The sequence below is a fragment of the Arvicanthis niloticus genome, chromosome 9 (genome assembly GCF_011762505.2).
Source record: "Arvicanthis niloticus isolate mArvNil1 chromosome 9, mArvNil1.pat.X, whole genome shotgun sequence".
In the NCBI taxonomy this organism is placed as follows: Eukaryota; Metazoa; Chordata; class Mammalia; order Rodentia; family Muridae; genus Arvicanthis; species Arvicanthis niloticus.
In genome coordinates this window covers 25,628,190-25,653,302 of record NC_047666.1, presented here as the reverse complement: position 1 = coordinate 25,653,302, position 25,113 = coordinate 25,628,190, and the positions used below count along the sequence as shown (strand labels likewise).

The window sequence follows — 25,113 nt, the reverse complement described above, 5'->3', positions numbered from 1 at the left end:
TTTAATTACCGGATTGTTTATACTGATTTTTTTCAATTATGTGAGTTCCAGTTGCAGGTATTCATAGGTGGCCCTGGGACCCAAGTCTAGACATATCTTATGGTTTCCTTATTCATGATCAACTGCCTGTGTCCTCCTTTAAAACGTGGTAGATATTTTAATCAAAGGTTGCAGTAAGATGCCTGTAGACTCTGGCTCCTCCCTTGCACAGGACACGCCCCTTTACTTTTTTATATTTTTAATCAGTAGGGAGCACTCTGCTCCCCTTCTGTTTCCATCTAGAAACTACAGGGGAAACATGAGGAGGAAGTGGTTCCTGTCACCATCTTTAGATAGCTTATTATTTTTAAATCATGTGTGTGGGTACAAGCACATGAATTCAGGTACCCATAGAGGTCAGGAAAGCATGTCAGATGGAGCTAGAGTTACAGACAATTGTGAGCTGCCTGAAATGGGTGCTGGGAACCAAATTTGAGCCCTCTGGAGGAGTAGCAAGTGCTCTTAGTCACACAGCCATCTCTCCAGTCCTGTTGTCACCATCGTAAGCCACAGCAAGCTCTACAAAGTGGAGTGGCACATGACCATTGACCTTGAACTAATCAATGGACATAGCTATGGGAACAGAAGTGGTCCTCCACCCCCGTGCTACCTGCTCAGGGTGACTTCAGTATAGGGGCAATTGACAGCCTAGAGCAGGAGGGCCTGATCTATAGGAGCCCATGGATGGGTAGCTTCAGGATATCCAGATGGGAATAGAGGAAGACGGGACTCTGACTGTGGGTGCTGGGTGTGAAACAGACCTGCCTGGAGCATAGGCTTGGGCTGAGGACATAGGCTCTCTTCCACTCTCCACCCCAGCCTCACATCCTTCACTCTTTCAGAGGGGCTCCTTCTCTCCCTCACCCCCTGCTACTGGGCTAACATCTTCCTCCATTCTGGCTTTAACACCTGCAAATGCAGGGTCTGCTGTCTCTGCTGCTCCTCACTTCATCCACTGCAAGCAGCCCTTACAGTTGTGTTGGGTCCATCTAGCCTCCTCCTCAGAGGACACTGTGTCACAACCTCCCCTCCCACACCAGAACTCAGTAATACACAGGTCAGCTTTCTACATGTGAAAACAGTTAAGTTCCCAGTGCATTTCCATACATGAGCCCCCTTTCTAGCTTCCACCTCCCCAGGAGCCCCCAAGTAGTCGACAGAGATGGGTCACACACATTGGGAAGCCAAGCACATCTGGTTTACTAGGGTAAGATCTGCAGGTGAAATAACGGCACACACAGAGAAACCCACGAGCAGAGTCCACCCCAAACACAGTCAGACACCAAAGCAGCAAAAGGCCTTTGGAAAGTTCTCATGAAAATCAAAGGAAAGCTTTGTTGCTCATAGATTCAAACAGAAAACCATATAAAACCAACCCATAAATATATATATTATATATGTATATAGATATAAAATTGCAAAATAAAATCCAAGAGCCTAACCATCCAACTGCATATCAGTGGCTCGATGTGTTAGCATAGAGAAAGGCAGAACCATTTGTGGGGATGATGTGTGATCTTGGGGGAGAGTGGCATTGTCACAGCACAGAGTATTACATGGAATCCCTTTGGGAAACCTCACAGTACTAGGAAAAGCCAAACACAGCCTATGTACAAGGGAAGACAGTAAGTCATACGTTCATGTGACGATTGTCAGACAGACATTTCACTAAGACCACCCACAGCATTATGAGACACTGCACTCCCTGGCCAGCCTGGGTTCCCATGACCCTGTATCCCATGGGTCCTGTTAGGTACCTGCTTCATCCATTCCACCTCACATCTTCTCAGAAAGGGAGGACCCTGGGGACTCATTACTTCCATCAGTTCAACAATTTACAGAGAGAACAATCTTGTAGTTTGATTCACCAACATAGTAAGACCCACAGGAGCAAGGTGGCATTGAAATGGGGCTCTGGGGCTTCCCTAAATGTATTGCCATCCTATAAGAGTTCCTGATGTTTCTCAAGTGTGAACCCCAGGGTTTAGGTCCAACTGCCACCCTGATTCATATTAAAGGGGCCTTTAAAAGATACACAGGATGGTTTGCTGGAGGGGAGGGGAGGGGAGGTTAGATCCTTCCCACCATCCCCTGAGCTCCTGAGATGTCATTTCTACCCAAGGAATAGGGAGAGCCCTCAGGGTCCAGCCCCCACCCTCATCTCGTGCTTGGGACAGAGTGCCTGAGGGAGGAGCCGAGGACCTGCCTCCCATGGAAGACTGCCTTCTCAGGCTAGCCTGCACCTGAGCCTTCCCAGCACCAAGAGCCTCTTCTATCCCTGGCCCTACATCCTCAAACCGATCACCCAAGTCATGGGAGAATCCTGGAGACAAGCAGCACACAAGTCAATTTGGCAAAAGTCTAATATCACCCACATGTGAACGAGGCAGAATGTGACTTCTTCTGTACTTCCTAGGGTCACCCAAATAATGTGTCTTGCTCATTATTCCTATGAAAAGAAGCCTGCCTTCTCCAGGGCACTGTCAGTGCAAAGACAGTGAAAGGCACTTTGTCCACTGCAGTAAATCCCACTGTGTGTGAGATCCCTACAGACTTCCGGACAAGGTGGCTTCCCCAGTGAGGGGCAGTTGGGTGCCTTGGGAACAGAGCTTTATATATGACCTCTCATTTCTGACAGGAAGAACACTGCATCCTGGTTAGCTAGGGCTCTGGGAAGGGGTCACAGTACTGTGGGTGCCTCTTCACATTGGAGAAAGAGGATGTGCATGCAAAAACCATATACACATGCTTCATAAATCTCAGTTGCCTCTGGACTCTTCTCTCTCATATGAAGGCACCCATCTCTGGTGAAATCCTATTACACTTTAAGCTGTGAGGTGCCTTGTCCTTTCCATGGGAAGTGAGAGCAAGCATCTAGCACTTCATTCATTTCTCAGTCTTTCTGAATTACACAGGATCATAGAGAGTTCAGTTGGGCTTAGTGACAAGAAAGGATGTACGCCTCATGGCCCCTCTGCCCTCAGTGGATGGCAACTATGCCAGGAGCCCATGGATATTTGTGGAGCAACACATGAAAAATGAGCACAGGGATGGGTGCTTCAATAGTCCTGTTTGGCTGTCAAGAACTCATGACATTTGGCCCAGAACTAAGACATAAAATTCACATTTATGAAAAGGCCTGGTACACAAGTCTACATAGGGCTGTGTCCTGTTCTTAAGCAAACCTTCCTTACTATGTCCAAACTTAGGTCTAACAATCCACACTTTCAGGGGCAAATGTTTCTTTCAGATCCATTACAGCATTTCTGCTCACGTCAACCAGAGGCCCTGTTATCATAAGGTCAAGCGTCTGCCATCTGGTCACATTGCCATCCTACAGGGGCTAGCCTCAGGCACTGTCTCATGATAGGGTGGCTCAGAGCAGTGCCTTACAAATGCAGGGTCTGCTGAATGTGAGAGACTTATGGTCCTCATCCATGTCCCTCATGCCCCCTGTCCACAGAGCAAGGACTTTACACTCATTACCCAGTGTCGGCTGGCTCTTTCCAGGCTTTGAGAGGGACCAGACCTTGGGTCAGCTGACAACAGGCCAGATTCAAACCATGGTGCTGAACATCTCGGGACAGGGGTTTTTGGGTTTTTTGTTTTGTTTTGTTTTTTTAGTTTGGGGACATAGTCACAGATCACAACCATTCCCAATGTATGACATCAGAGGAGCCATGATTGCCTCTCTCTGTGCTGCTCTATTGCGTGTAAAAGCAGGCTGAGAAGCCACTCCCCACCCCCCATCAGCTGGTCACACAGTAGCACCAGTTCAACCTCTGACCCTTCTCTGTAGGAACTACAGTGGCTCAGTGAGAAACAAGCCCGTGACTGGTAAATCCTTAGCTTACACGATCCCTCCTTGCCAGTCAAACCTTGAACCAATTGTTTACAGAACCTAAGAAATGTCCCGTCTGGGACACACAGCCATTTCTACAGTCCTCAGAGCTGTGCACATAGCATCTTTTATGTGCAAGAGAAAAGGGGAATTGACAAAATGACTTTACACTTCTCCTGTGATCTCATTCCAAAGCAAAATAGAGTCTGAGGCTGAGAACCCAGCATTATTAGCTCGGTAAACACTTTGTCAGTTGTTTTTACCATGCAGTAGGGGAGAATACAGCCTGTGAGACCAGCCAGCAGCCTTACCTGTACTCTCTCACTCAGCCACCAAAGGGACCCTACAACACACTTCTATCTGTGATTCTATCCTAATTAACAGTCCTGTGTCCAGAGTATGGTGAAATGCACATCTCTTGCATTGTCTACAAGGGTTCTTAAGACCTAGGCCTGCTCACCTGGGATGTGAGCCACTCCCGGTCACCTTTCACAAAACGCTCTGGCATGGCCCAGGACAGTGTGGAGTCCCATGCTCCCACATCTGTCTACCTCAGCTGACATTTGTTTTTCCCAGAAGTTCCTCTCTGTTTTAAAAATCAAATCAGCCATTAATTATCTGGAAGGATGGTGCTCAGGGCAAGCTCTGATATTTTAGCCTAAGCAAGCTTCAGTGTTACAAAGTGGATGGAGAAAGAGAGCTCATTGGGCAGAGTCCACGGACCTCATCCCTCAGCACCGGCTCACACAAATGTCACCTCTGCAGGGTCAACTCTTCTCATCTCTTTCAAAATGTCTAATACAAGTAGACGCCTAGTGAATGCTAAGAGAGAATGAATGAATGAATGAATGAACAAATGAATGTGAAATCTTATTTTTAAGAAGGCATCTCCTACAGGATAGAAGTCTCTGAGCATTCGTACACAGGGACATTGGGTTGTCTGTCATTAGACTTGACCCAACCAGAAAGCAGAGCAAAACAGGGCCTGGTCAGCAGCCCCAGATCTGTACTAGGTTCTCAGCTCTGTTCAAGAGACAGCCAACTGTGGTGGGATTTCCTGCTTCAACCAGAGGGCTCAGCTCTCGATTGTCAGAGGCAAAGACATCCCACCATCCACAGCTGACTGTACCACTGAGATGGACCACATGTGGTCTCTCTACCTTCATCTCAGGTGCTAATACTCCACAGCTAAGACCAATTATAGTTGGGCCAAGGCTGATGTCCATTCACCACAGCTGGGAAGAGGCAGGACTTGGCTCAGACAGACCTGGGTTCAAATCCAGCCTTAGCATCCTGCTCAGCAGGTCAGTTATCCCTGCAAGGGTTCAGTTTGTGGAGGACTGAGAGGGCAGAGGGGAAAGCCTGTGCAGTGCTTGTAGACACGTGTGTGCAAAGTGAAAAACTGATGAGTCAAGAAACTTCAAAATACCTCTACAATAATCAGGACAAAAAAAGGAGAAACACTCTTTGAAGACACTGTGCTTTAAGGAAGATGGATTGTCTTGGAGCCAGAAGTGTTCCTTAACCCACATGACTCCTTGGGAGGATAACAGCTCTGCCTATGGCCAAGCCTCAGGATGCAAGAGAGTGATGGGGTTGGGAATGTCAGCCATGTCTTTGAAAGTTGGTGAGAGAGAATTTGCCCCAAAGGACTCATTTCTGACTATTCTCTGCTGGACCCTTGACTCAGAGTTGAAACCCAAAGAGCCAAGGTCAAGATGCCAAGAGCAAGATGTTCTGGTCTGTGGGCAAGAGCTCTTGGGGGTATGGGAAGGCCAGGGGACACCTGGCTGCCAGACAAGGGTGAGGCAGGTACAGCCCTGCATAGCCTGCAAAAAGCCAAAGGGATCTCTAACCTCCTCACACAACTCACTGCCAGCTACAGATTCTGATGTCTCTGAATTTCTTCCCTGAGCATAAGACTTTTTCTTAAGCTACATTTGGGTTTAATTTTTCAGCCTGTGAGATGCACAATACAGACAGATCAGGCTCCTGGGCTCAGAGATTGGTGACACTACCCCACGCCCCACCCCTGCTCACCAGGCTGACTTAGCTCAACGTCTATCTGTTGGCTCTTAGAGTTCTTCCATCCATCACTCAGTGGGTTCCATGGAGAAAGCTCAGGGTTAGTGTTTGGAAAAGCGCAAGCTAAGCCATCAGCCTGGGGTTCAAAGATTAACTTCTATTGGCGGGGCAGATAAGTCTGCCTGGTTACTTTGAGCAGGGGGAAAGGGACCCAAAATGGAAGAGAGAAGCATGGCTTCTTGCTGTGGAGACAGCTCCATCAGCAGGAGGCAGGGTTCCTGGGAAGAGATGGGCCATACTCAGAAGAAGCCTTGGTCTAAGCATTCGTGACCATGCCTGGTGTTTGGCCTTCCTACCCTGGGCTCAGGTGGGCAGGTGGTGTCCTAACATAGGCAGCCCAGGACTAGGCAGTGTTGAACAGAGGGCAGAGCATGACCGTGACCGTGACCATGGGAGTCAGGAAGCTCAAATCTAGGGCAGGCTCTGCTGCCAACTAACTGTGACTGTGGACAAGATACCTGGTTGCTCTGGGAAGGCAGGCTCTAAGTTCCCCTCTGAGTGTGATCCCAGGACCTCCTCTATCCCTTCTTGGCCCTGTGCTCCAGGGGCAGAGTTGGGAGAAGGGTAAGGAAGAAGGGTAGGGATGCAGCAGGACCCACTGAGCCACTAATCAGGATTCCACCTTCTCCTTCTTCTTGCTCTTCTTCAGGAAGGAGGGGGTTCGGAATTTCTTTTTCTTTTTGGAGGGTGACTTAGAGGGCGAGCCCTCTGGGGACAAGGGGCCGCTGGTAACTGACTCGGTTTTGTCCTTGTAACTGTCACCATCAGTGTCAGCGTTGGTGGTCATCTGGCCCAGTCCTTTGCTGAGGGCCTCTTCCACGCTCGGCTCCTCCTCCTTCCCATTCACCACCACCCCTTCTGGTTTCGCTGGCTCAGGTTCTGTGTGGGCTTCACTGACTTCTGTCTTCTTGGCATCTAGGAAAAGACCAGAAGACCCAGCCTGTAAGATTTCATAAAGGTGAGTGTTCAAGGGGTCACCAGAACCACTTCTAGGGAGGTCTGGAGCCAGGGAAGTGCAGGCTGGCATGGGGTGAGGGTAAGGATCCTGGAACAGAGGAGGGATGGCGTTCTCACCCCTCACTACCCGTCCAGGGAGCACCCACTGTGCAGGTGGTAACTCTAGGCTCTTGTCTATGTATGAAAACTGATGTTGGTTTCTGAACAAGCACTTAGTTCAATGTGAATGAGGAGGCCCACCCTAGAGAGGAGAGCAGCTGGGGGCAGCATGCTCATCTCGGTGGAAGCGTTGTGATAAGCAGCCCAGTTGCACCAATCAAGACATGGTGATCACAGGTCTTCATACCTAGACAGCAGCAGGGAACTTAGGGACCCAATGTCTTTCTAGGGGGCAGAGGGGAGGGACTCAACATTTCCATAATAGATCATCAGTCCAAGGAGGTCCTTTCATTCTAGTGGCGCCAGAGCTCAGGTCTATATTCTGCCTGAGATCACCAGGTCCTGCACTTAAGGGAAGCATGCTCAGACCCCAGGCACTAAAGTCCTCAGCTGTCCCTTCCTCCCAACTATGTAGACTTTGAAATTCCTGTGTAAAGAGGAAGGAGAGGAACCATAATGCCACAGACTCTCTGAAACATAGAAAGTGAATTAAAGACTGCCTGGCTCCCTCTTCCCCATTGCACAGTCAGAGCAGAGAGCTGCACAGTGCAGGCTCAGACCTGGCCTTCTCCCTCCACACGCTTCTCATCCACAGGTTGAGAGGCCTGCTGGTGTGTGAGCATTGTGTGGGTGCACGTGTGGTTTGTGTGTGTGTGCATGTATGCATGTGTGTGGTTTGTGTACATGCGTGTGGTATGATCATGGGTACCTCTGAGTGAGAACATCACCACCAGGATTAGCGTATGCTCTGCTATATGGGAGTGTGAGCCACAGGGGAAGGTGAGGCCAGTGCTGCAGAAGTGGGTGAAGAAACAAATCCTAGAGTTCACCCCGCAGAGGAATCTTGTGACTATAATCTGTGTGGATGGGGGTGAGTGTAGAGCAGCCAGAACTGGCTGGCTTACCAACCTTACAGCGAGGCACTTCCTCCTCAAGGTGGCATGTCGAAGTTCTTTCTAGAGCCCCCTTTTAGTATCCGAGACTGGCTACTGCTTTTCATCCATCCAACATTCCAGACTAGAGCCTGTCCAAATTTACAGTCCTGACTCCTACAGCCTGAGCTCTGGTCCCCTCACCTCCGTGTACATTCCCATGGCTGTCATCTGGCAGTGTACCTCAACGCCATAAATCTCTTAGAGCACAATCCTTTCTGTTCCCTCTCCTGTTTCCCCACCCCCCAACCTTTGACTTGGTCTCCTCAACTGTCACTCCCTCATCCCTTCCCTGTCACCTCAGGTTATGCTATCTGAAGAAGGCCCTTCTTGTCTCTCTGTTCCCCATGTTTAACCTTGTATAATAGATGTGTTTGAATACTTGGTCTCTCTCAGTGTCTTTCTTGACCTTATACCCACTTCCATTCTTTCTGCATCCACTATAGAAACTTCTATCCCCAATGGTGAGGTGATCACACCTGTCTATTTGAGCATACCATCTCTCCATTCTAAAGAGAGAGAGGGTGAGGCTTTGCTGATTCCCCTGGGAGGTACCAGGGGAATGTCTGTGCAACCCACAGATGGCAGAATGCATGAGTGGCTAACTGAATGAGGTAAGTGAATATCTCGAATGCCATCACCCCCACTCAGTCACGTCCATCCCAGTGAGAGTCTTCTAAGTCAGGCTGGATCCACACAAGCAAACACAGCCCAGCCCACCCAAGTGCTATGGTTTTTCTTCCACTCCCCCTACACACACCTCAGCTTCTTGGCTCTCTAGCACCCCCTCCTTATTTTTACAACTCCATGGCAGGAGCCTCACTTGGGTGACATACTGTAGACACATTTCTCAAGCCCCAACATGGCTATTGTCCCCTAAGATGATTCTCACTGTCTGCTAGAGGGACTCTGCTTTTCTGCTCAAACTCTCATATGCTGCCCTCATGGTGACTCATGTCCTTGCTGAAACTCAGTCCTTCTCCCAGATCCCTGGTCCAGGTCTCTTCACCTATGTCAAGCAGGTCTACATCCCCAGCCCCTGGTGTGTGTGCTGTCTTAAGAGAGCAGGATTAAGCAGAGCACACCCAGTGTGCCCACCCACGTAGGTACAGAGACCTCTGGAGAGTTGGCTGGAGAGCTGGGGCAGGTCCAAGCACCCGGGAAACACCAAGGACTGGCTCTGAGAGCCACCTCTTTCCCCTGTGAGCAGCTCCAGAAAATGAAGTTAAAGAGTAGCTGGGAGAGACCCCAAGAGATGGGTGCAGTGGGAGCTCATGTTTGCCTGAGTGGGGTGCTTGGAGGTGATTAGGGAACAGGGGACACTTGATAGAAGGGACAGAGACTATAAAGTTTCGAGGTCTGTCTAAAGAGGTTGACCAGGAAACTGGGAGAGGAAAAGGGGGAATAGGGACAGTGGATGATTCAGGGCAAATCTGGGCTCAGGACAGCTGAGGCCACTCCTAGACCCTGTGTGGGCTGCAGGGTAGAGTTGCAAGGGCTTCCAGAGGCTGGGGGCAGGGAGAAGACTGCTGCAAGAAGGCACAGAACTACCCTGAACTCTACCTTTTGGGTCTGATTCCTTGCCACCTCAGGGCTTCCAAGTACTTTATCTCACACCAGTGGTCTTGTGGTGGCTTTGCGTCAAGTTAAGTTAAGGAATAATGAGCTAAGAGTTAATAAAACATTTCTGGGTGTTTCTGGAAGAGATTAGTACTCAACTTAAGAGATAAGTAGAAAATTACTTTATATACATGGCAGAGTGTCAGCCAGCCCATGAAGGGACCAACAGAACTAGCAGGAGAAAGGAGAGCCTCTTGGGTTATGGTATCTGTCTTCTGCTTTGACAAAACTCTAGTCCTTAGACCTTCTGGCTGAGGATGAATGAAACCACCAGATTTCCTCGTTTGTAGCTTACACACACTATAGCAGAATATGCAGCCTCCATGGTCACATAAAGTAGTGTCCTCCCTTTTAGAGCTACACATGTCCCACTGGTTCTGATGTGCTGGAGAGCCTCACTTAGGTCTCCCCTTCCAGAAATGTTCACTCCCCCAGCATCCTAGCCTCCATCTCCACACAGCTCAGCCCACTCCTACCCACCCATCCAAGTACATATCTCCCCAAAGTTGAGTTCAATTACACTCTGTCTGTGCAGCTTCCACTGAGACTAATGACAAACATGCTCTCCGCTAAGCCCACTGTCATGTGTTCATGTTACATTGGCACATGCTCACTTTGTTCTCCAGTCAGGACACAAATCTCTCACCTAAGTGCAGAGATCTCCCATCAGGAACTACATGTTTGAGCTTTTCACTGAACAAGGTCAGGTGCAGGGTCCATAGAGGATACCTGGCCTCTCCTCACTGCTGGCATGTCTGTGAAGGAGTTTGGACCTCATCTACCCTCAGGAATAAGCTCATGACGAAAGACACATGACTTTACCTGACACATGACAGATCAATGGCCTAGCTTGCCACTTAGCAACAGGAAGGGAGATAAGGGGAAGACCTGGAAGTGGGTTTTCTGAACTCAGGGTCAAGCAGACTAACCCTGGTCTATATCCCAGTGCATGCAGGACTGGTGACTGCCATGCATGGTTTATATTTCCCTAATGAAAAGAATGCTCTTCACCTTTGCATGCAGAAGCCAAGAAAAGGCTCATTAAAGGTTGGGGAGAAGTATCATTCATGATCAGTGCTGACACAGGGCTGGGGTACCATGCTGCAAGATCACAAAGGCCCACGAGGCACTCAGAGCACAGAGCAGGGAGCAGCAGGCCAGCACGAAGGACTGCCTCTGAGGCTCTGTGAGCAGGAGGCTGGCCACAGAGCCCTGCACCAGTTTCTATCCTCATTTAAATTCCTGAAGATCAGTGTCTGACAGAAGGGTCCAGATTCAACTTGTGCAAATGCAGTCTTTCTCCACCTTACATCCCTGAGGCAGTCGGTGGGTCACTCTGTGTTTGTGTGTGTGTGTGTGTGTACACGAGTGTATGTTATTTTGCCTTACACATATTAGGTAAGTGCTCTACCACTGAGCTACATCCCTGCCTCTCTAAATTCCTCTTTTTTTTTTTTTTTTTATCAAGTCATCAGGCCATTTTGACATAACAGGACCATTGGCTGCACAGTGGGACACTGGGGTTCAGAACATGCTCCTTTAACCTTGGCTGAGAATCAAAGTTCCCCTAACACTGGGTATACTGGTGACATGTGTGATAGCTCAGGTCCTAGTTTGCAGAGCCTCTAGGTATTGACAGGTCCATGTTGTCCCTGTTGGCCCCAAGGCTTCTGGTAGCAACCTCTGTAGCAACCAGATGCAGGGAAGAATGAGGAACTACAGGCCAATGACCTAAGAAGGTCTAGAAACTTCTGCCCAACAGCATCGGGAGACCTAGGCCACCATGGTTAAAGACCAATGACACCAATGGAAACGTGGAGAGACTGCACGAGAGAAGAATGGTGAACAGAGTGAGAGAGGGTGAGGCAGAGACAGAGATCAGTCAGCTATCCCAGTGTCCCCGCAGCCCAGTCAACTCCACAATCCACAGAACTAGCTCTCATTGTGGACCATGGTTGGACAGTGATCCATGCTACTGACCTAACTTGCCCAAGTCTTGGAGACCGGCAGCATCAAGAGCTAGTAATCCACAATTTAAAGAACATAGTCCATAATAAGAATGGATTTATGTGAGCACATTGAAATTTTGGTCATTTTCTCCCCCCACCTCTGTTGCCTGTGGAGGCCCACAGCTGATGTCAGCTGTCTTCCTTGATAGGTCTCCATTTTACTTACTGTACTGAGTCAGGGTCTCTCAATTGAATCCCTAGCTCACCGATTGGCTAGACCAACTAGCCAGCTTATCCTGGGGCTCCTGTGCCTCTGCCCATTTTGGGATTACAGGGACTGGCGTGCCTGGTTGGATTTCACATGTTTGTGCAGCAAACACTTATATCCATTGTGGCATTACCCAGCCCTCTGAAGTGTTTCGAGTGGCTTGTTTGAAATAATGGACTATCGTCATTGACTCATTAGTGACTATCTGACACGAAACATGAACTATTTCTTTGCAGCTCAGTCTGAAGTCCTGGGTATTCTCTGTGGGGCTGGTCAGTAGGGACGACATCAGTCAGGACTTAGTCAAAGAGAAGAAAGTGTCCTGGTGAGCAGATGTGGAGTGGGTTAGAAAGGCTGAGGGGTAAGATTAAGATTGGGAACAGACTGGGGAGTGGCATCATGGAGACTCAGCAGGAGAGGACCTGCTGAGTGACAGATGGCTGGAAACAGTCACCCTTGATCTAATGGGTAGGACACATGTGGGTACGTAGCTACTGTGCAGGAGTCTCCCCTGCGTACCCCCAGAGCTGGTCCAGGCCACCCAGCCCCTACCACACTGCAGCTCACACCCACATCACATTCTGTCAAGGTAGCTCCTAGCTGTCTGTGGCACAGAAAGCATCTCTAAAGGTTTTCTCTAAAGAAAACTATAACTTTTGTTATTCTACAACCCAAGAACAGTGGGACCCACGAGGGGGGTTGATTTGTTCCAGAGAGAACCGGAACTCCAGCCACAGTGAGTGTGATGCCCAGTAGTGGGTGAATGACGGTTCCATCCTTCCACACTCACCCCCTCTCAGGAACAGTTTCCTGATTTGTCCGCTTTCTGCCATGAGCCCTTCTCAGGCTCTCCTTGTATTCCTTTCCTGCAGCCCACACACCTGTGCTAGTGGACAGACAGCCCAGATCCTGTACACACCTCTAGGAGACATCTGGGGCCCCAAGAAAGAGAATCTAGGCTCTGCTCAAAGTTCTAGAAGAGGCTCCTTAGAGATGTCAAAGCAGGGCCAATGATTAATTCCTGCTGACCCTGACACTCTCCTGACGTTACCTACCCCTCCTTATGGTAGTGTGTGTGTGTGTGTGTGTGTGTGTGTGTGTGTGTCCATGTCCCTTTCAGGAAGCCTAGTCCATGCACAGCACAGGTGGAATTGGTCATGAATTTTACATCTAAGAGACTCTTCAAAGGTGGGGCTGTGAGATGCAAGAAGAAAACCTTGGAAGAAACAGATTTCTTTTAAAAAGTTCTTCCCTCCTGTTGCGAGTGCCAGGTGGGTCAGGAAGTGGCCTCTCTATACTTACTACAGAGACAAGTATTCAGACTCGGAGGAAAGTCCTTTGATGAAGCACAAATGGGAAGAGAAAGGAAGACATTGTGGACAGGTTGACAACACACCATGATGAGACACAATGAACACATACAGCCAGCGGAGAGGAGGGGGACATCCACTTGGAGCGCTGGCCTCAAGCAGATTAGCTTTCTCCGGCAAAGCTAGGTCTATACTCAGGGCAGTGGTTGGCTTGGGGAAGAAGCTCAGGGTGGCAGTGCTACCAGAATCACACATGTGACCATTCACTGAGGGAGGAGAGCCCAGCAGCCCCGCAGAGGCTGTTCTCTGGGTTGAAGGGTGCCCTCTTTGGTGGTTTCTCAGGGGATCCCATGGAACAGCTTGGAGGTAGCAAGGGACTACACAATATTGTCACTATGTGTTCCTTAATCATAATTAGAGCCTATGTTCAAATTATGCTCTTAGTCCTTCAAAGTATGCTGTCATCCATCAACACTCCTTAGACACAAAAGGACTGTGACAAGGGAAAGCACTGATAATTCCATTTGACACACAGAGAAACCGAGGCACAGATAGGAATCTCTGAATTGTGAAAACTAACAGTTTGGTTGGGCCTGGAATTCTAATGTCTAAACCAGTGCCTCTCTAATGACACTGTTTTCAACTGGTTCACATTTTAGATTGCCCAAGAGAAAGGCTGACAGTGGGCTCCAGGCAGTAGATACACCTAAGTTCACCAAGGGATTCCAATGCACAGTCAAGACTGACGGTGACACCATTAGATGTCACTCCCCTGAGAAATGCAGTCTCAGGCTCCATCTCAGACCCAATAGAGCAGAGCTTCCTCTTTAAAAGAGATCCTCCCAACATCAGCACCTGAGGACCAGATGGGACAACTGGCCATCTGGGGGAGGGAGACAACTGGCCATCTGGGGGAGGGGACAACCTGCCATCTGGGGTGGGGAGGCTATGGGTCAGTCCTTTACCTCTGCTTGGCAGGGCTTTGGCTACATCAGCATAGTTCACTAGTAAGACAAATTGAATCTTGCACAGAGTACCTAGAACTGTCAGAGAGGAAGTGTTTCCCCATGGGAGTAAGGCTGCCCTCCCCGTGACAAGCCCTTACCAACTAACAGTAGTTCTCTACAATGTACAGACCACCCTGTCTCCCACACAGCCATCTGTTGAAGCCTGCTCAGCTCCACTCACCGTCCGAAGCCTTGGAAGGAGAGACCGCTGGGCTCTTGGTCCCTGCTTTCGTTGGGCTCTGCACTGGAGACGCAGGTGAGGACTTTACAGGTGACCCAGGCTCTTCTGTGGCTGTGTCCTTCTCCCCTGAAGATAACAGAAATCCACCTTAGCACACAAGTCACAGAGAGACAAGAGGGGTGGGGCAAATGTGAAAGCCCGTGCTTTTCTACTTAGTCACTTCTGGCTAGAGACTTATTGGGCCCTCCTTAGCTCAGGTTTACCTCTGCTCCTTTCAGGGGAGGCCAAAAGGGGGCAATCAGAGAAATGCTGTGTCTTGTCTACCACATGGGCTGCCCCATGAGAAAGTATGGCGGCAGGAGAGTAGCATGTGCAGACAAGCACCTGGTGCTGCAAGTATTGCTGAAACACATGCACCAATGGAAGCAGAGACCCCACCACTAGCTCTCCTTAGGGTCACCTGGGGCTTGTTTGCAGTAGCTAGATCGCCAGTTAACTCAGCTAGATCACAACTTCCCGTAGACAATCCCAACAATAGTCTTCTTCCAGCTGGCATGTTTTAACTCTACTAAAGGCAGGAAGAGATTGTTGAGAAAATATCTAACCCTCAGTGAGCCAAGGTGCTGTGGAGGGCCCCACCCCGCCCCTGGTAAATTACAGCTCCATCTAAGTGGGCCGCAGGCCCCAGGTGCTCTCGAAGCAAGGAGAAGAGACAGCTCTTTTGGGCAGAGTGGAAAGGGCAAGAGGCTGCCTTCCTAAGTAGAGACAGATCTGAGATAGAGTCTGAGGTGTAGATGACTTGGTTCAGGCTAGCCCAGAAGGAAACAAAGCATAGCCCAGCACATCAAGATACCAGGAGTTTCAACACAGAGGGACCAGCCAAACTCAAGACTCTGATCAAAAGCACAATTCTAAAATACTTTCCGAGTACTAACTCCTTCATATCCAGTGAGCAGGCCAGTGAGATCACAAAGGTGACTGTCCGTGTAACTACGAGGTGCTGGGTCATGTTTAACTGTATTCTGCTAGCAGCACTGCTATCTGGTGATGGGGCAGGAAGGTCCTCACTGGGTCTGAGTTCTCTGTAGGCTGGCAGACAGATCCGGCAGCTATGGCTCGCACGGGTTTACCTTCCTGCTCCTGTTCTAGCTTCTTCCTCTCCACCTCCTTCTTGTACTCCTCCAGCTCCTGGTCAGTCAGTTGGCTGAAGGGGTTGGGCACGGTCTCCTCCGGCTCATCTTTGGTATCTGCATCGCCCTTGGACATCAGCTGGCTCTCTGTAGACTGAAAGTTAACCAAAGTGTGTGTTGCTCTCTGACCGCTGTGCTGGGGCCCAAGCTGGAGCTTCTCTCAAGTGGCAGTCAGCTGTCTTGCTAGAGAAGTGACATGTAGCTCCTTGGAACCAAGCTTGGGGCCTTGGGGTGGGGGTTGCTCATTCTCTCCATTGCTCTATCCTCCCAAAACTTAGACTCTGCACCTGCCCTGGTGAATATAGGGGTCCACCCTCAGCCCTTGAAATGAAATCAAAAGATGCTCCCAAGCAGAAGACATACCTTTATTGCATTCCCATCTACGGACACTTCCAAGCCATGACTGTGCATACATTTGATGGCCCAAAGTCAGTCAGACAAAGTCTAGCAAGCATAGCATTGGCTAGATAGAGCAAGCAGCATGCCAGCCCTCTCCCGCACTATCCCTCCCTGCTACCCAACAGCAGCGCAAGCCTCAGCACACAGCATTAAAACAAGATACAAGGGCTTCAGCATTCTCAGTCCAAGCAGTGAATCCTGGAGTCATGGTGACCAAGAGGCCAGACCCTGCATCGAGGTCTTCAGCTGCCTGTTCTGCAGGCCATGGCAGGGGCACTGACAGAACCTCTGTTTTGTACCTCAGTTGAGTCCCTGGATATGAATCATCTTGTCCCTCTTGCTCAGTGGAGGACTGAACCACAGGCCTGGCTGTCCTTTTCCTAAGTCAGTGTCCTCACTGCAGCCTATCCAAAGGCATCACTTACTCTTAAGGGAGGAGAGCAGAGTAAGACCTCATGGAGGTGAGCCCAGAGCAACCAGGGTTTCTGGTCGCTGCTTACGGGCTTCGCTCATTCGGAAGCGACCACAGGCTTATTGCAACAGGTTTCAGAGTCAAAGGTGAGTCTAAGATAGATCCCAAGGAGGATGAGGGACCCGACTGAGAGCTCCTGCTACGAAGGAGAGAGCTGTTTTTGGACAATCTTGCTCTGTGCTCATCTTCCATCCCTCCAGGATCACAGGCCATTTCTAACCTTGACCTATGGCGTGCTCAGAGTTCACTGGCTTGGCTGAGTTGGGGGAGGTCAGGAGGCAGATGTGAGGGTGCGACCTGCTGCTGCCTGATCTACAACCATATCACATTAACATGCTCTACAGAGAATAATGGGCCCTGTCCCGTCCCATTAGCCACTGTCTAAGAATGTCACACCCTTTGCCACAAGCCATGAATAGCCACAATGCCACACAAGGCAGAATTGCAATGCCATCTGCTACTAGGCCCTAGACAAGATACCACCCCATCAAACACAGAAACAGTGACGTCATGCTTTCTAACTCTAACTATGTTTGTATGGCTACTCTTTCCCTTCCCCACCCCATAGCACAGCAGTCCTAGCCAAAGCCTCCCTCACTGTATCATGATGATGCTACATCCAACCCAGGGGTCAGAAGCACTTGGGGCACCAGAATTCAGCAGGACACTGAGAGAGGACTTCATGAAGTCCCATGTTGGGAGGTGTGGGGCCGGTCAGAGGCCTTCCTATGAACAGATGGGCTGCTCCTTGTTGCTCACTATCCGGTGCACCCAGGAGTGAGCCAACATTGTCCTCCCTGGACCTCACAGGCACCTGTGTGGTGGCCCTTCACTATGCAGCAATAGCCCGGCACCTAAGATCATGGAGTGAGCGGGCCTGAGGACTCAGGGGTCCCCTGCTCAGCCCCAGGAGTCTGATACACTTCCCCTTCAGTTGGGGGCAGTCTCTGCTGTACCGGACTCCGGCTCTTCTCTGCGATGACGCTGGCCAAGAGCTGAGACTGAGGCCCTGCTGACTTTATGTCTTGTCGGTTTTGTTCTCGAATCTGTGTGGAAAGGGGAGAAAAGGGGGTCAGAGCATGGAGGGGCTCTCTGGTGTCCAGCGAGGCTTGTGATGAGTCTGACAAGGTCCTCTATAGTCAGCAGCCAATCCTCTCTGCTCTCATGTGATCTGCCATCCTGAGGGCTACCTCCATACCTGGCCTGGGGCAACTCTGAGCTCACAAATGGCCAGTCTGTGGACATGTCTTTTAGACATATGTAATGTGTAAAGCAAGTGCCCTGCTCCATAAGTGGGTTACAAAGGACCACAGGACCTGTTCAGTCCTGCATGAGGAACTGAGCCCAGGATATAATCCATATACAGACTCACACCAGAGGTGCTGATGAGTCCCCTAACCCAGGGTCTCAGCTTGCACTGCTGTGACCCCATATTCCTTCAGAAAATCAGGTAGAAGAGGACACCCACCTTGTTCCTCATGTCCAGCACTTCTTGGGGGTCAGTGTAGAGAGGCACAAATTGGTTTGGGTTTTCGATCCGTATGGGCATGCCGCTGCTGGACTTTTCCACTTCGTCAGCCTTCATCCACTGACAAGGCAAGTAAAGAGTTGGGTGTGGGCCACCTGGTGCCCCTCCCACTGGGTGCCCCACCCACCAACATGGAAAATCCACAAGTCACTCAGAGTTGTTCCCTCTTGGGTCAGAACCGAGATGAATGATAGATAATGCAGACATCAAGGAAGGCCGGTGGGCCATAAAATAAAAACAAAAACAAAACAAAAAACCACCAGAGAGCAGGGCCCAAAGTTTGGGCAGGCTGCCGCTGGGCTTCAGTTTCACTAACTGGATTTGCATTTGGCGGAGGCCTATTCTAACTGACTGTATCCACGTTTTTGTTAATGAAAGATCAAATAGAGTTGGCCCTGGAGAGATAGACCAGTGGTTATAGCATCTGCCATTCAAGCACAAGGACCCGTGTGAAACCCCAGGAACCTGGATGGGTGCGGTGGTTCACCCATACATAACTCAGAAGGCAGGTACGGGATTCCCAGAGCAAGTGAGTCTAACCATATCAGCAAGCTATAGGCTTATTCAATATAGAAGAGCTATTGAAGGTGATTCCATACATCAACCTGAATCACATACATGTGAACCCATGCCAAAAAAAAAAAAAAAAAAAAAAAAAAAAAAAAGTCCATTTATCTGTGAAAAACAGGAAAGAAAAAAAATCAAATGGAGATCTGTGTGAGTGAGGAGAAAGCAAGACCGGCCTATCCTTCTCCTGGGTTTGTGTCAGACCCCAGGCCCAGGGTATGGCTTGTCTCCCGGGAACTTCCCAAAGCCCCTGTGGGTATAGGGTGAAACACAGACCCTAGTCTCTCTTAAATCTATGCCCAGTCCTGTCACCCTCTGGAAAAATCTGCTCCTTGTGCCTCAAACCTCAATACAGAGGGACAAGAAAGAGGTGTTAGGGACCCTGGGGCCTGAGCACAGCGTCTAGGAACATGGAAGAAGATCATGTGACTTCCTGTCAATGCAACCCATCCCGTCCAGGCGGGCCCAACCTCCCTCCTACCGTGGTCTTGGGTCGGGGACTGCCCATGTTCCTCTGCACCTCGTCGGCCACGTTCACCCGCAGGTAGGTGTTGGGAGTGTTGAGCCAGCGGGTCTTTTCCTTCTGCTGCTTCTGGGCATGCTGGCGCAGGGCGGGGACTGGGACACCATCCTCTTCGAACACAAAGGCAGTGACTGTGGCTGGGATTTCCACTTCGCTTTTGTGTTTGGTTTTCTCTTGGACAAAGGGGTGGCGGTATGTATAGCCTGTTCTGTAGCCCTGAGAGAACAGAACAGAACCGGAACTGTTGTGGAGGACAGAGGTCCGCACCTGGATTGGTTCAACCCCAAATATCCATCAGACAACGGAGCAGCCAGGTAGGCCTAGGTTACAGGGTTGAGATGGGCCTAGCCGCTCAGGCTTGTCATTCCAATCGCTCAGGAAGCTAAGGCAGGAGCATGGCAAGTTCAAGGCCTGCCTGGACTACAGAGCAAGCTCAAGGCTAGCTGGGTAACTTATTGAGCCTAGGTCTCAAAATAAAGTGTGAACAAAAAGGCTGGGCAGTATAGCCCCTTGGTAGAATGCTTGCTTGGTGCATGTAAAACCTCGAGTTTAATCCCTGGCACACAAAATTTAAAAAAAAAAAAAAAATGAGGCCTGCTTAATGCTCATGATTTTGATGAATTTGTAAGTAGTATTGCTTTCGATGATGATGATGATGGTGTGGATGATGTGGATGATGTGGATAATGTGTAATTTTGCAGTCCGGGGCCTAGCATATTATGCCATACCAGACACCTATACTGATCTATACCTCCAGTATCCAATAAGTTTTAAAAGTAGCTAGCATTAAGATACAAATAATAGATTTAAAATCACAAGTGTGTATGTGTCCTTATATACACGTGCATGTGTGCACACACGTATGTGTGTTTACAAATCATAAAACTGGAAAGGGGATCATGAGCAGGGGAGAAAGAGGTCTCAAAGGAGCAAGATACAGAGAGTAATGTATAATGAATGCCACGTGAAAGCAGAAGTGGGGACTAAGGGATGGATGAGGAACAACTAGAAGGACAATGGCTGGGCCAGCAGCCAGATGGGAGGGATGAGAGCAGTATAGAAGGTTATATATGGATGAAGTTGCCATGAGGAAACCCATGCTACCTTACACGTTAGTTTTTAAAAATATCAAAATACTTAATGATAGTAAATTGCCCTTGAATCGTAGGAGCAAACCCTGATGCTGTGTAGAGCTGGCTAGAGCTCTGCTCAGTCATGGCACCTTTCATCAACATTCACAGTGAAATCTGTTAGTGCACAGTTAGAACATTCCTCTCTCTCTCTCTTCTCTGAAACTTTAAATAGAATTGTCTGCTTCTCTCAAAGCTTTGAAACGATTATTGTAGGAAGCCACCTGCCAAAGCCTGGTGCTTCATTTGGGGGCAGTGACTCAGCACACAGTGCCAGGAGTCCCCTCTCACCACCAAAGGCACGTCTCATCATCGCAAAGCCATCCTCATAGTCACCCTAGCAACAGGGTGAGAAATGACTTGGAGATGCGAAAGGAGGGAAAGTATTAATTATTGCAATGACCTTGACATGGTTGTATCAAGTGGCCTTGAGGGTGAAGAAAGGGAACCAAACAGGACTGTTCTGAAGACAGCTTTCATTTCTCACCTCTCTGAACTCGATCCTCACTCTTCACTGTATCCCGCCCCCACCTCTTGTGCCTGAAGCATCTCCTCTAATTTTCCATATTATCGACCCAATCATTAGCTCCAAGGAGTAAGAGGCTGCCCTTTTGTATCCTTTAATGAACCATCCCGTCTAATTCCTCATGGACTGGTTCATTCATTCACTGCAATAGAATAACGTAACCTTGATACTTGGAATAAAGCAGCTGTTGTGTGATGGGCTTTCAGTATTGAAGCTGTGACATTGGAGGGGCTGGTGAGATGGCTCGGTGCTTAAGAGCACTGACTGCTCTTCCAGAGGTCCTGAGTTCAAATCCCAGCAACCATATGGTGGCTCACAACCATCTGTAATGGGATCTGATACCCTCTTCTGGGTGTCTGAAGACAGCTACAGTATACTTACATATTATAAATAAATAAACCTTTAAAAAAAAAAAAGAAGAAGCTGTGACATTGGGGATGAGCAGGACCAGCTCCAGGGGAGGAGTGAGCTGATGGATACAGGATGATCGTGATGGGCTGTGGACATGAGGACAGGCGCTCTGACTTCTCTGGACTTCCCATGAGAGCATGGGCAGATGTGAGGATGTCTCAGCACTTAGCAGAGGGAGGAAAAGCAACTACTGGAGAAAGTACAGCTACTGTTCAAGTGAACACAAACTCAGAGGCCTTCACTAACTAAACCATGACAGAGGCGGTTCTATGCATCCCCAGGGCTTTCAGATGTCTGTCTCTGGGGGCTCAGGCTCCATGGAGCGGTCTGAAGGACAGCACCAGACACTCACTAAGTTGTCCAGCATCCTCATGAGGGCTTCAAATTCATGCTCTCCCAGCCGGCTCTTCTGCATGGGCCCAAAGGTGCTGCCAGCCCACTGCACAGAGCCCACTTCGTGAGGCCGGTGTTTCTCTTGCTCCAGGAGGATGAGGTTCTCAGTGCCCCCAGCACTGGACAGAGCCGACACCTGCAGAGAATCAGAGCACACGGGTGTATGGAATCCTTGAAACTGCTGTGGTGTGCGCCAGAGGGCAGTGGGGTCACAGAGAACTCGGGATCCAGAAAGGCCTAGGGAACTTGAGGAAATCTCTGAACACTTGGAGAGAGTGCATTCACTGTCATAGAGCAGCACAGTATCAGTAATTCCTCCTCGGGCTCAGTTTCCAGAGAACCCAGACAGGAAGAAATAACAAGAGTTAGAACCCATGAATGAAACATCACAGAGGACTGAATGTTCATTATCTGGTATACAACACACCATAGAAGAAAAATGGTACCCAGGATGTAGCACCCTAGAGAACTAAATGGTACCTAGGTCACAATGCCTCAGAGAAGAGGAGGGGGCAGTGCAGGTGGCTTCAGGCAGCACAGTTAACGATGAGGACAGAGGTATGTGTACAATGTGGGCAGTTTAGATTAACCCTAAAAGCAGCCACACATTTACCCTCCATTCCCAATTTGCATCCCTACCATTCAGATGTCCTTAGTCAGGTTTGGATCTCAGGGAGAAAGAGGTAGATCTAAGCCATGTTACCACAGCAGTGTGTTCATGCCCTCACCTCGGAGAAGACTGATGTCCCCACACAAACTCACTCACCAGAGCCACGCTCTGATGATCTAATCTGCAGTGCCTCGAGTTTTAGGATGGGTTGGGAATTTGGGTTGTGGTTTTGGTGGTGTTTGTTTCGACCAGAGTTAAAAGGATCCATTTAGTTTACTGACAGTTGCAGCCATATGAGCTTTGAGCATCTAGACAGCAGCCTGAGTACATGGCACTCCCCTGCACCAAAAGACGGCCCTAACCCTGCTTCTTGGAGGTCAGCTCGTCAGACTTTCTCAGGTGAGCCTCCACACCCTGGGACAGGAGGACACCACAACACTTTCCAGTGCCTTTGCACTCAGGATATACGTATGCATGTCTTTAACTGTCCCATTGCCCCCTGCTGCCCTGGAGAGACAGTGCTAGGGTGTGTGTAAGGGGTAGACCGGGGTGGGTACCAGGCTGGCTGGGTGTTACACCACCTCCTCACCGTATGACTGCGGGCAGCTGTTTAGCATCTTTGTGTTCAGTTTCCACATCAAGTGAAAATGGCAATGCCCTGCCTTGTGAGGAATCTCTTAAGTTGATATGGTAAAGCATCTAGAATGTTCTGGAGCCTCCGGAGCACCACATGGATGATGCTTCTAATTTAACACTCAGATAATGAGAGGCAGCCTCCCTGGGACTGTTTGTTAATGTAGAAGGAAGAAGGGAGACAGCACCCACAGCCTTGCCTAAGCTGCCTCTTCCATCTCTTCCTCCAGCAGTTTCCATGGTGATGGGTAGCAGATGGGGAAGAACTGCCTGTGCCTCCCATCTGCCTCTCAGTGAGGGATGACCCACTTTTTCCAGAACCGATAGGCAAAGAATACGTTGTGCCCAGGAGAGCAGAGCAGGCACCTGGACTGAGACCACAGACATGGCCACAGTCACATTCACCTGTCCACGGAGGTCACTGAGGATGGAAACAGGGCCCATGGCAGACATGGAGCTTCAGAGCTGGCTGCCAGAGTGCAATCCTGACAGTAGCTGCAGGCCATGGCCCCTGCACTCACACCTTAGTCTTTGCTTCTGCTCTTCCATGCCTTCTAGACCATCCCCTCCCTCTAGAAGCCTCTCCATCTGTAAAACTGATAAGAAATCACTGGCATTTTCCTGGGTTGGTTGTCTGAGGGATCTAGGAGAGCAAAGACACATCAAGCCAGTCCTGAGCAGAAAGTGACCGCAGCCAGGAGGCTGTTATGGACCAGAACTAACAACTCTGTAGTATGGCTGCAGGTCAGACAGTTAAACTGTGCAGGGGCCACTTCTGAGGTCTGAAATGGGAGAAGACTCTTCACTGTGGACCTGCAGGGGACACAGCAGAGACTCTCCATCTGTGCAGAGCACTGAGATATCTCTGCAGAGAAGAGCTTTTCCGGTGTGCTGTCTTCTCATGGAAGCTTCTGCAAAGGTGTGTAAAAAAAAAAAAAAACCTTTGTGGTTCAGTGTGAGGAAAGGCAGAGTCTTCCCTTGATAGTGAAGGCTAAGCCAGTTCTGATGCCAGTCAGTAGCCAGATCAGACAGCATTCTTAGTTGAGGGAGACGGTATCATCAGAGACATGGCCTGGATCCAGGACTCAAAGTCTAATTCTGAGCACTGCTGTTTCTTGGGAGCCTCTCTGCATTCCACATAACATTTATTCATCTCCAGATTAACCATCATCTCTGCAGTGCTCTGCTGTAAGGACACCACAGGGCTCCTCCACATCCCTCATACTGCAGGGCTGATCTCACCCCAAGTGACACTGAGGGAGGGAGCGACTTTCCTTCAGTGCTGTTCTGCCTGGCCAGCCAGAGTGGGGCAGGAGGGCACCACGTGGGACTTGCAGAGAGCTGGCTCATCCTAGAACTGTAGCCTCTGCAGTGTCACCACCCCTCCTAGCCTGGAGAGGCCATTCCTCCCAGCCAGCTTTGATCCATGCCAACATGGAGACAATGGTCTTGAAGAGGGCACATCTCTGTATAGATAGATAGATAGATAGATAGATAGATAGATAGATAGATAGATAGATAACCACGGCTAGAGATGGTAGGGCTGAGAGAGCTGGGTCATGAATCTATCCAGGGCTGGATAAGCACAGCCCTTATCCCACCAACTCCGACACCACAGAGTGAATGCTCTTGGCTGACCTCACCACAGAGCTGCCTGTAAACCAGCTTTCCTGTTGCTCTAGGGGCTCCACAGTCATTGACATACCCCAACTAACTGTACCTTCCCATTGAGGGCTGGGAGATGAGCTGGCTCCCTATATACCTTTGGAGGTATCCTGGCTGTTCTAGTCGCCATGACAACACTGAATGGCTCTCGATCACTCCTTTTTCCATGCCTGACCACATTCCCTGCCCATGTACAGCCTGCCCCCATTCCTTGGCGAAATGAGAGCACCTTTCTCTGTGTCCCCTAGTACAGCTTGGTGAAACAGCCAAGATGACACAGGTGTGGTAGGGCTTCTGTGTGCCTTGTGAAGGTTTCCCCCATCCTGAACTCAAGTCCCCTAGATCTGGGCAGTGCCTATCAGATGTTGTGATGAATTTTTCCAGAGTATAGATGCCATTGTAAGTAGGAAACAGCAGGAGTGTAAGGAAAGCAATGGCAGGCAGGGTGATAAAGCAGTTTAGGAGGTCAGGGCCCCTTCTGACAGCTAGCAGGGCCCACAGTTCCCAGGGCCTCCATCAAAGCCAGTTCCCAAGCTCACTTCTCAGGGTACCTTGCATACCTGTACTTCACATGCAGCCTGCAGGTGGAAGACCTTGTAGAAAGCTTCCTCCACGGTGTCACCCAGGGCGACCATGCCATGGTTTCTTAGCACCAGAATCTGTAAAGGAGAAAAGAACCAGTCAAACGCAAGTCTTTGAAACTCCCCCTGACAGCAAG

General features: G+C 49.6%; 1 protein-coding gene across 3 annotated transcripts in view; it reads right to left on the bottom strand.

The window, feature by feature from the left end:
- Positions 1–1,215: 1,215 nt before the first annotated feature.
- The window catches only part of Add2 (adducin 2), a 100,657-nt gene continuing 76,759 nt past the window's right edge, over positions 1,216–25,113 (bottom strand). For all 3 annotated transcript variants that reach the window (XM_034511394.1, XM_034511395.2, XM_076940032.1), the window contains exons 9-16: positions 24,956–25,054; positions 21,447–21,623; positions 18,986–19,243; positions 17,878–17,997; positions 17,366–17,455; positions 15,479–15,632; positions 14,349–14,474; positions 1,216–6,880 (exon numbers count right to left, since the gene is read on the bottom strand). In XM_034511394.1, the coding sequence (XP_034367285.1) occupies positions 6,576–6,880; positions 14,349–14,474; positions 15,479–15,632; positions 17,366–17,455; positions 17,878–17,997; positions 18,986–19,243; positions 21,447–21,623; positions 24,956–25,054 (1,329 nt within the window). In that variant the 3' untranslated portion in view covers positions 1,216–6,575. The remainder of the gene's footprint in view (positions 6,881–14,348; positions 14,475–15,478; positions 15,633–17,365; positions 17,456–17,877; positions 17,998–18,985; positions 19,244–21,446; positions 21,624–24,955; positions 25,055–25,113) is intronic.